The 12567-nt window shown below is 42.9% G+C and overlaps 1 protein-coding gene across 1 annotated transcript in view; it reads left to right on the top strand.

Annotated features, from left to right (window-relative positions):
- Positions 1-12567, top strand: part of LOC117550410 (GDNF family receptor alpha-4-like) — a 52912-nt gene that overhangs the window by 24206 nt on the left and 16139 nt on the right. Inside the window, exons 2-5 of the mRNA XM_034222834.1 lie at positions 3547-3843; positions 9091-9162; positions 9581-9935; positions 11702-11811. Coding sequence (XP_034078725.1) covers positions 3547-3843; positions 9091-9162; positions 9581-9935; positions 11702-11811 — 834 coding nt within the window. The remainder of the gene's footprint in view (positions 1-3546; positions 3844-9090; positions 9163-9580; positions 9936-11701; positions 11812-12567) is intronic.

Here is a 12567-nt window from a genome sequence, read left to right as displayed (position 1 = left end):
ATCGAAGCAGTCACACTTCAGGAAACAGCAGTGTAGCTCTTGGAGAAACTTTGGCTTCCACACAATCACTCTGCTGTCTGCAATAAATAAACTAGCAGAGAACGTCATCACACCTGGGTGGGTCATTGAAGTATCTGGGCTGCTGAGAGTCTACTGAAGTATTCTACAAAAGAAAAAGGAAAGAGAAAGGCAAAGGCAAAGGGATGAAAAATAAATGAAATTGGGATGTTTCCTTTTGAAAAGTGGATGAGTGGAAGCAACCTGCAGGCCTCGTCCCTGTTGGCATGACGTCCGGACCATAGTGTTCTCCGACCTCTGTGGGGCTTTAACAGCTTGGAGCGGTTCAAACACATTCTGGTGCTGTTGCCTGATTGGCTCCTCTGATGTGGACTCTGTGAAAGCAAACATACTTAGGAAACAATATTCCAAGATTGTATTCTCAAAGCATTAATATCTAAACTATTAAAAAGAACGTTTGTAAGTTTAACGGAAATGAACACAACTAAGTTACAGCTGCCCTTCTTATTTTTCATGGCAGCTGTATTCTTTTCTGTGCTGACAAAGTTGTCTAACCTTGTTCGAATTTCAAAAGATTCAGTTTCTCACATTGAGTGCTATAGTGGAGCCAGTGTGTCTCAGTAAACACGCATCAGTCTTTCATTAAAGACTAATGAATACAATGCCAAATGCTAGCAGATGTGATATCATGACTTCAGCTCTGTATTAATGACATATTATTTCTTACTGACTTTCGAGACATCAGCAAAATGATAAATCAGTCATGAGAATTCCCCTTCTTCTTGAGGGTCCATGTAAAGCTGATGATGCAAGATGTTACCAAATATCATTCCATTGAATACTTGTTTATTCCTCTTTGTTTATTTTCAATAAATCAGCATGACCATAAAGGGTTTTATAGACCATAAGATCTTTTGTAGATATTTATAAGGACATCCACAGATTCCCGCCTTGACATGAACATATGGAGCAATAAACCGTAACATGCTGATCCGACGAAATGCATCACAATACACAAAGAACAGTCATTGAGAGAAGAAACGCCTGTATTACTGAACTAAAATGGACACAGAACCGATCTGTTACTAGTAGGTTTACAATAACAAGTCTAAGTCAAGAGGTGGATGTGTGAAGCTATGACGGATGTACTGACTGGGATGTTTTCAGGACTGCTACAAACAACGTCCTACATCAGGTTCAGTGAGACAGCTGTATTCCATCACACACCAGGGTGACGTATAACAATAACAAACTCTGGTTGACAGCCGAGCTCAGGCAGCTTAGGTTGGACAAGAAATAAGCTTTTAGGAGTGGGGACAAGGCTAGGAACAAAGAGTCAAAGTACAGGTTGAGCAAGACTGTACTTTGTATTTTTACTGTCACTTTGAAGCTCAATGGGACAGTCCAGATGCCTCGTGGCACCCTCCACCAGCTCCAGTCTCACAGCTCCCCTTCCCCCATCTCATCAAGGATCTGTTTGGCTTTACTACTATTCGGCACCTTGTACTGTTACACATTAAAAACCTGACCGACCCGCCTGTACACAATGCAGTCGACACTTTACAACAGTCCACCACCTGGAATATACAGGAACCTGCGGCAGGATCCTGTTGGTGGACTTCAGCTCTACTTTTCACACCATCATCACGGCTCTGCTACTAGACAAGCTCTCCCAGCTGCAGTGGACTCATCTGCTTCCTGCTTCCTGGTACCTGCTTCCATAAGCTCACAAAACCTCAAGTGGGAAATTGAGGAAACCTGCCAAAGTCTAAGATGGTGAACTTTTACACCTCCATCATGGAGTCCATCTCCATGTGGTACCCTGCAGCTGCACGTTTCATTCACTCTGCGGAGAGGGTCCTGCTGTCTCTCCAGGACCTGTACTCATCCAGGACCTGTACTCCTCCAGGACCTGTACTCATCCAGGACCTGTACTCCTCCAGGACCTGTACTCATCCAGGACCTGTACTCCTCCAGGACCTGTACTCATCCAGGACCTGTACTCCTCCAGGACCTGTACTCATCCAGGACCTGTACTCCTCCAGGACCTGTACTCATCCAGGACCTGTACTCCTCCAAGACCTGTACTCATCCAGGACCTGTACTCCTCCAGGACCTGTACTCATCCAGGACTTTTACTCCTCCAGGACCTGTACTCCTCCAGGACTGTTACTCCTCCAGGACCTGTACTCCTCCAGTACCTGTACTCCTCCAGGACCTGTACTCCTCCAGTACCTGTACTCCTCCAGGACTTTTACTCCTCCAGGACCTGTACTCCTCCAGGACCTGTACTCCTCCAGGACTTTTACTCCTCCAGGACCTGTACTCCTCCAGGACCTGTACTCCTCCAGGACCCTGAGGCGGGCAGGAAAGATTGTGGCTGGCCCCTCCCACCCTGGACACAAACTGTTTGACTTGCTCCCCTTTTATAGAAGGCTGCGGTCCATCAGGACCAACATCTCTTGCCACTTAAACAGCTTCTTCCTGTCGACTACTGGTTTTACCAAAAAGCCCAGGACCTTCACTGACACGGATTCTTTAACTCAACCCACAGACAATAGATTAACACGCCCCATGTGAGCCATTCCTTTTATTCCATATCGTAACCTTGCACGTTCCTCTGTATATTTTGCGCATTTCTGTTCAGTGCTACCGCCTTTAAAATCTTCCAGGTTAAATTCTGATATACAAGTCATATTAGTAATTTGTCTTATCATTTGTATAATGATATTTGCTCCATTTTTCTCAACGTAATTCCTCTTAATGTGGTTATGCGTGCACCATTACACACCAAAGCAAATGAATTGTATATAAACCTACTTGGCAATGGCAATACATCTGAATCTAATTCTGATGTTTTCTGATTCTCATGATGAATGTGCTGTCAAAATACAGCTTAGCACTCATTCCAGCATTTGCCCCTATCCTGTCGTGCTCAGAGTGAAGATATGCAGATCTTGAAAATAAAGCATCACCCAGATCTTTCACAGTAACAAACTAATATAGTAGCATTTGATGTAGCACCTTTTTGACAAAAGGCCCGTTCACATCAGCACTTAAACTGGGAACATTTATCTAAGAAATACAAATTCAACACAACAGACATGATTATTATCCAGTTAGTAACCAAGCAAAACGAATAACCTAATGAGTTTGTTTACTGACCGTCTTTTAACTTTTTATTCAACAGAATTATGTTTATTAGTGACGAAAAATTGCAAACTAAACAGAAGAAAGAAAACATGACATATTATGACTGCCTTGTGTTAGCCTAGCCGATTTAGAAAGCTAGAACTTCACTCACCAGCTACAGTGGTTCATCAAATATCCCTGTGAAGATAGACACTTTTCTACCAACGTTTTTAAACCACATATTTCAGAAAGACGTATCGATTTTTCTCTCAATAGTGTTGTAAAGTTGGCTGATTATGACTGTAGAACTTGGAGTGACCTGCCCTTGACTCTCGGTTAGACATGTTGTCTACCCTCTTACCCTTTTAACACGTATCTCTTTTCTTCTTCTTTTAGGTGTGTTGCCATCCTCAGCAACCATCTTCCCCTTCCCTCCCTCCCCGACTGACTGCGTTGAGGCTCACAAAGTGTGCTCAGCTGAGCCCCAGTGTGAGGCGTTGTACCGGGGCTTGGAGCTGTGTGCAGCCGAGGCCGCGGTGTCCCCTCTGGGAGAGCAGGTGGCTGCAGAGTGTCTGGAGGGACAGGACGCTCTGCTGGCCAAACACCCAGCTCTCCTGGCCTGCAAGTGCCAGCGCGGATTCCGCAAGGAGGAGCAGTGTCTGCACATCTACTGGAGGGTCCGTCTGATGCCAGGTCAGTAGGGCTTCTGCTGCGGTGGGCTGTGAGGGACACTCTTTAGGGGCATATGTAAAGCTGGGTCTCCCTTTATGGATACATACACTACCTACCAGATTATCAAGTAAAAATGTATGGGGGGCAAAAGCCCAATCAACAATGGATTTGGTGAGAGGTGAGGTACACTCTGGAAAGGTCAACCAGAGGGTTTCAAGCTGGTGTGAATATTTCTATAATAAAAGGTGCAAAGTTCCATCGGGGCTTTAATCAGAATCAGAATTCAGTCACACAGCGCTGAAATACACAGCGTTACAGCTAGAGTGACATGACAGGGCAAGCAATAATAAAGTGAACGTTGGAAGGTTTGAGATATTATTAAAACAATGTTTTGCAAATAAAAAAAATTCAAAAAAATGTATGATATTATTACAGACATTGCTTCTCCTTTTTAGTCAGGTAGTCATGTAGTAGTTTAGTTATGACAAACCAGTTTAACATTGTGAAAACACAAGCTCATTTTTACCAATATTATAGCATTCCACCAGACAAACACATAATACACATAGAAAAGGTTGCCCTCAGGCACACAAACAAAAACAATATGACTGTATGCATATTTGTTTAATATAGTGTATTTGAAGTTAGTCTCCCATCCATGCAAGAGTCAGCCACACCAAACGCTTGATGCACATTACAGAAATCAATTTGCACATGTTTAGGTGAAACATCAGAGATATGCCTGGTTTGTAGCAATTCACACAAATAGAGAGACACCCAGAGAAACATCAGGATTAGACTGGAAAACCAATCCGTTGGCTTTAGCCGCACAGAATTGGCAGTATAGTGTGATGCCTTAAAAACACATTGACATGTATGTAAGATTTTCTAGATGTTGATGATGTGTATTACATAACCTTTATCTGAACACCTCTAAGCAAAACTGGTTCACTTCTACTTTTACGATAGACTGTGTCTTAATCCAAAAAAAAGTGAGGCACAGTAAAAAGGACCTCACCTACACACACACACGCACGCACACACACACACACGCACACACACACACGCACACACACACACACACACACACACACACACACACACACACACACACACACACACACACACACACACACACACACACACACACACACACACACACACACACACACACACACACACACACACACACACACGCATCCGGAGTGTTGTAATGTGCATCAGTAAGAGAGCTAACACTAGCCAGCGGACTCCTCCCCTGTGGCCTGTTAGTCAGCGGAGCATTAGTGTAATTACACACTCTTCAGTTCCTAACGCTGCTAGGCTGCTCTAGCGTGTCATTACCATAAATATATAGCCTAGAATAGGATTTACATACATAAACACTTTACATGCTATTACATTCTTGATTGAGTTTGAACTTTTGAGTGTGTTGGAATTACTGGCAGCATACATCCTGTCCACTAGTCAATCAAGGCTCTGCTAAAGGGTTTCACATCTGTCTAAAAGCTGTCTGCAGTAACATAAGCTAAGGGTGACTTTAAAGGTCGTGTTTCATGGCCAAAATGTAAGATTTCAAATATGTGTTATTATTATGCTAGCTCACTAGCCCCGGCTCATCCTGTCTTGTAACACCACTTCTAGAGGCGATAGTGAGTCACTGTGGTGTCTGACCTCAGTCCAACAAGAGGGGACAACATTTTGGGTATAAGTAAAAGTTGTTTTTATTAAAACACTCAAATGTTTATGTCAACTTCCTGCTGCCAGAAGCTACTTTGCTGCAAGCTGTGCCTCCAGTTCAAAGTCAGCTCAAAATTCAGCCAGCACAAACACAGCATTGGGGATCAGCAAACAGTCACTAACTGAAGGCGCCAATTGCAGAGCGATATCTTTTACAGCGGCGTGGTCCCCTGGTGGCAGGGAGGACAAGTAGAAGATGCGCAATCGTTGTATTGTGTCTGCCATTTTAGATTTAGCCCAGTGGACAATCTAACTCATTGAATACATGCCTACAGTGCCTGGTTTGTGGCACAGTGAAATCATGGCTAGCTGATGTAGGCCGACACTGTGATGGAAACTTCTGGAGCAATGGAGACAGGACAAAGAGAGACACAGAGAGAGCAGGAACTATGATGGCAAACACTAACGGTTTATTTGGAGCTTCAGCCGGAGAATTCAAAAGACATGTGCTGAGCCACGAGTTGACACAGTGGATACCAAACCAATTCTGAAGATCTCTACCCCAGACCCATGTACAGGGGCGGACTGGGACTACAAATCAGCCCGGGCATCTCGACCGGCCCACTTCGGTACCACTAGTAAATTGTCAACGGGGGGGGCAGGGGGTGCTAGTGACTTATCCGACCGGCCCACATCGTCCGACCGGCCCACTTCGGTACCGGCCCATCGGGATTCGTCCCGAACGTCCCGATGACCAGTCCGCCACTTCCCATGTATTTAGCTGGTTCTGAGAGAATAATCAACATTGTGCATAACAAGATAAAACAGGAGAAGCACTATATCACCTCTATCAGCTGACGCCAACAGGCAGGAATAGGGAGACAACACACTGAGAGCACAGCACCAAAGGTTGCAGGCCATTGCTCAGTGAGGGCAGTACAAACTGATAAACTGGGTCAAAGTTATGGGCCCAGGAAAATATTTCTCCAACAGACACCATAGTTCATATCTATATGTATTCCTAATAGTATACGATGACAGCAGTGGCGGCGCCAGAGATTTTCTTTTGGGGCTGCTGTGGGGTAGCTTGACGTTTCATAGAGGGTGCTCAAACATTAAGGGTTTCCCATTAAGGTACCGGCGCTACAGTGGAATGTTCTACTGCAACAATCCCCACGCAAATACACAGTGTACCCGCGACTGTTACAATGAAGGCTTGATAATCAGCTCACGGCATATAGGTGTACGCAGGTAAAGTGCTATTTTTTATAAATGGGGGGCGGACCTAACCTCCTGTAGGGGGGTCCGGGGGCATGGTCCCCCGGGAAGATATGTTTTAAAATATTGAAGTTAAAAGCATCAATCTGGTGCACTTTGAGAGCAAAATGAAGAGATCTATGGAAACATCTCCAGATGAAACAGAACTGTAAGCAGATTTACTTTTTCTTTATGGATATTTTACAAATCACTCCCCTTTGAAACTGTATTCTTGTTTTACTGTCATATAGTATTTCATACCTGTTTTTCATTTATTCTCTTATTATTTTTATAACAATAATGATCATATGAAGGTGTGCCTCGGAAATAATCTTAGACATAAGATACATCTGAGAGGAGAGGACTCTCCTCCAGCTTGTTGTGGAACAAACAGCTCCTTATGTCCGTTAGTGCAGCTAGCTAACCAGATGCTAACAACACGGTCCCTGCTGGCACCGGTCTCTCTCACACACACACACACACACACACACACACACACACACACACACACACACACACACACACACACACACACACACACACACCACACACACACACACACACACACACACACACACACACACACACACACACACACACACACACACACACACACACGCACGCACGCACACACACACACACACACACACACACACACACACACACACACACACACACACACACACACACACACACACACACACACACACACACACACACACACACACACACACACACACACACAGAGCTTGAATGAAACACAGAGACCCAGAAGTACTTGTACTGTAGCATATTATTCTCAAATCAATCTTCTTTCAAATTATGAATTTCACTCGTAAAAAAAAGACATATTTCTTGGGGGTGCTTAGGGGGTTCTATGGCTATCCTAGGGGGAGCTGCAGCACCCCCTAGCGCCCCCCTAGCACCGCCTATGGATGACAGTGTTATTTTGACCAGTTTGGTTCAATTCTGCTTATTCTTGCCTGTCGTATCGATAGATAGTGAAAAACTGCCCCCTTATTCTTTATAGCAGGTGGCAGGTTTTTATGAAGATGTTTTGCTTGGATATAAAGTTAATCTTATTTTACTTTAAATGAAGATTATATTGAGTGAGATGAACCGATTGATATAACTCTCACTGATATCTTGTCATGTCATTCTCTGAAAGAGAGGGAGTAAGTGCTTTTACATTTTTTTAACAACTTATTAAAGAGAAAATAGACAAACTGAACTTTGTAGCTTGTGTTACTAGGCAAGGTTTAAATAATGAGCATCCACACAGACACCAAACACAGCACCATCTCTGGTGACTTTTAAAGTGGGCTGTTTTTAGCTACTATGTAGTTTAGTGCAGATATTCTTGGGCCCCAGAGGATGAATACTAATGTATTTGTTGGTCCCCTCATCCTTCATCCTAACACATTTTGGATTAATTTTCACGACATACGGACAGGATGAATCACAATCACTAGAGACTCATAGAGGAAAGTAAGGAAGCTAACATTTTAGCGTTTGTAAAGGGGTAGTGTTACTTCAGGGACCCCTCTGCACTGCAGGAGAGCCTTTTGTTCTTCTAATTAGATTTTGTGAAGTAAATGTCAATGTAATGCAGTGAACTGTCAGAAAATACACTGACAACTTAATTTAGACATGGAACAGAAGACACCACAGAATCTCTCACACAGAGCTGCATGATGCTGACGTCAGTTCAGCTGGGTTTCATGTTATCTCTCATTATAATGTTAGGGGATTTCAACATTCTGTACAGGTTGGTATTGCAGATGACTCATGTTTACACGCATGAACTGAGGATATGAGGATTTTACACCACTCTCGTAACTCTTCCTGTGTTACCATATACGGCGCCTCTTCTGTGGGTCATTGCTTACTCAAACTTACTATTACTATTATTACTCTTTGTGTCATCACATAACCAGCCAGACTCACCTTGTTAGAAATCCTACAAGATACCTTACATTAGATCTGATACATCGCATAAGACATCAGGCTTTTGTAATATGCCTAATGCTGATTTATAATTAGCCTGATGCTGATGTCCTGCTAAATGTTTCAATAGAAAATAGACGTTTCTGTTGTTGAATCATCTTAGCCGTCCTTATCTTTTGGTTTGATCCCTCTATTAAAATCATTTCATGGCCTGATTCCAGATTGATGACCTCCTTCCACTACAGTTGATGTTGTATTAAGTTGTATTGGTGTTTCTCTTTGTATCTTTGTATCGGTCACACAATTTATCTTTCAAAAGCTACTATTATTCAATGTCATTGTTAGTGACCAATGTTGCAATGTTTTTGTGCTCCTTTTCTCCAGGTGAGGATGAGTTGGAAATATCTCCCTATGACGACACAATGATGGATTCTCACATGGCCTCCTTAGTGGCAGGTAAAACACACACATTCTTTTGAATATGTAAGATAAGATAAGATATACTTTATTGATCCCAAATTGGAAATGTTTTTAATTTGATTAATTTGATTTCAATCTGCTTCGAGGTTTGTGAGTTAATTTCCTCCAAACTTGTTTAAAATTTAAACCAAATCCACAGTCACACCATTTTGATTTCACAGGCCTCCATTCTCTAAAAATCAAACCAATACAGTTTTAAAACTCTGAGCCTTTACTATGTGAGAGTGCATAGTCAGACGACACTCTGCTAGTAAAACTGTTGCAGCACACAACTAATCAATATCCTTTTTGAACGATTATTTTATGAGGCTATGCACTTCCATTCGCTCTTTACAACTGCTCACACAGGTATTTTGAGCGTGGCTTATTTCCCCCCCCCCCCCCCCCCCCTCAGCCTCTTCCTACATGCAGCTGGACGGTGAGAACCAGTGCCTGAAGGCAGCACAGGACTGCGGCCTGTATGAGAAGTGTGGCGCCCTGCGGTCAGAGTACGTCCTGGCCTGCACCAAGCGGGTCTCCATGACCAGCCGCTGCAACCAGCACAAGTGCCACCGGGCCCTGAGGCGCTTTCTGGAGCGGGTCCCTGAGGAGTACAGCCTGGGGGTCCTGTTCTGCCCCTGCACCAACACCCTGTGTGGGGAGAGGAGGAGGAAGACCATTGTGCCCTCCTGCTCCTACCAGGACCCTGAGGGGGTGCAGCCCAACTGCCTGCACCAGCAGAGCTTCTGCCGCCGGGACGACCTCTGCAGGTCAGACACCGCTCAGATTGATGTATATAGATGATGCTGGTCGTAATTACAATATGATAAAGGCTTTTAAATTACAAGTTTGATTAAATATTATTCATGTTGATACCAAGGGTATGTACGGAAGAGGATTAGGGCCACATAAGAAAAATGTTTTCGGATGTAACCAAAAGTAAATAAAAAAGGGGAGTTCTGGCTTTATTCTCAGAATTCTTATATTATGAGAAAAAAGTCTGAATTCTGAAACAAAGTCAGAATATGTACACTGTATTACCTTCTGGTTTTTATTTTGGAAAATCCAAGAATTCTGACTTTTTTCGCAAAATTCTGACTTTTTTCTCAGAATTCTGAGAGATTAAAGTATTTATTTAAACTTTTGGTCACATCCCTAATTTAGCTAATTTTGCCATAATGTGTTTCCGTTGGTATGTGATGTTGATGCATACAGTACAGTATGTGTCTGCATGTGTTTTTTATGGGCAAGTATATGTCGCACAATTATTTTGCTCACCACAAATCCAGGGAATGTATACTACGTCTATAGCGACAGCAGGAAACAAACAAGTCGCTGAGAGGCTGAGGCCGGGCCTGTTTGATATTGTATGACACGCTAAAAAAGAGTACTTGCTGAGATCAAAACTCTGTTGAATTGTAATGTAGTTTAATGAAAAAATACGCGGTGATCAGACATAGACATTGTAATAATAATGATCAAAGCAATCTTTAATCTTGCGGTCAACAAAAAGTACAACGGCCCTGTGTCACCCTCTCTTCCACACACACACCTCACGCAGGTGAACAGGATTATAATGAGTGCCGCCCATATCCATGTGACCCAAGCCTATTAAAACAAAACGCATTTCTATACATGTTTCATGGCTCCCACAACGTCTCTTAACCTATATATATAACCTATTAGATCTTGTTAACATGATCCAGACTCTGAATGTCATTCCAAACAGTTGCATGTAAATAGGGTTTTGGATCAATGTCATTCATTCCTATTCACAGAAAGTATCACAGCAAATTCCTCAGCATATCAGATAACGGCGTGCTGGAAACTTGTTGATTTAGTCGCTAGTTGCCGGACCAATAGCAAGCTCCATCAGGTGGCAAGATAACGTGTAACCAAATACACAACAATGGTTAGTTTAAAAAAGGATGCTCATAATCCTCCAAGCTAACTATTAGCCAACTAGCATGTTGGTCTAAAGTGTTTTATAATAAATGCTCTCATCTTATTTGGGAGCAATGAATACTTTAACAGAGCTCCGCACCATAAAGATGGTTTGCTGTTGGACCACGAGCCACTTCATGTGCCAACATTCATACAAGTTAACATTTGTGCAAACCTTTTCATAGTTTGCCTTTGTACTGTGAATGTTATCTTGATGATGATGATGATGAATACATGCTGTTGGCCCATACATCCTGTAATGTGTCATGTACGGGGAAAGCATATTTCCCCGTACATGACACATTTAAAACCAGTACATCAGCAGGCTGGTATTTGCCTTAAAGCGCATATGAATCCTTAAATCCTGTGTAAACGTGAACGATTCAAAGAACACTGGGTACAGAGCAAACTGAAGAAAAGACAGAGAAAAGTCCAGATGTACGCGTAGTAAAATGCATACAAGAATAATGGTATTGGATTTGAAACCCGACATCTGTTCAACCCAAATGTACATGCACGCCCTAACATACACTTCCAAACATCCTGCCTCTGCTTGTGTTTGATGCTGAGTTGTTGTTTGTGTTGTTGCCAGGTCCAGACTGGCTGATTTCCTCAATAACTGCCAGCCGTCTCCTCTGACGGCCAGCGGCTGTCTCAAAGACTCAGCGGGACTGTGCCTCCGAGCCTACGCCGGACTCATCGGTACGGAGGCAGCACGTTTGTGGATGAAATGTTTTGCTAAAATAATCTAATTATACTAATTCCAAATTCTGCTTTAATGTTTTCAAATTGAGGGCCACATTTTTACATTATCATATTAAAGGTTTGGCACAAGTAGGTCACAGCGTAAATCTACCAAGTAGATAAAGTAGAACAAGTCCAGTCATCAGACGATGTAAACGGGATTTGATGCTTAGAAGAACAAGAGAGGACAGAATTGTGATCACAAATAATTTTTATTCATTCTGTCATCAAGGCCTGATTAAGTTAGGATTCTTTAAAGGCAGTCCCCGAGGCAAATTCATAACTCAACTATTGCCCTCTCCGGCATGTACGGAGCCACGCTTCATTTGCATAAGATAATGCATAAACAACTACATTCATGACTAGAGTTTAATTTTCAAGACACAATAGTCATTATAAGCCCATAGTGAAGCATGCGATTCAGAAATTGAGTCACCAGCACACTGTCGGCCAATTTCCATCTTTCTCACACATAAAGCCTCACATTATGGTTGCTCACACACACAAGCACACACCCTAGAAACAACAGCAGTGCTGGCAAATGGACTGCATTTATAGAGCGCTTTTCTAGTTTTCTAGCGGCTGCTCAAAGTGCTTTAATTTAACAACACAAGTCAGCATTTACACACACACACACACACACACACACACACACACACACACACACACACACACACACACACACACACACACACACACACACACACACACACA

Source organism: Gymnodraco acuticeps, unplaced genomic scaffold (genome assembly GCF_902827175.1).
Source record: "Gymnodraco acuticeps unplaced genomic scaffold, fGymAcu1.1, whole genome shotgun sequence".
Taxonomy (NCBI): domain Eukaryota; kingdom Metazoa; phylum Chordata; class Actinopteri; order Perciformes; family Bathydraconidae; genus Gymnodraco; species Gymnodraco acuticeps.
Note: the sequence above shows the minus strand (reverse complement) of the source record. Positions and strands in the feature narration are given on the sequence as shown.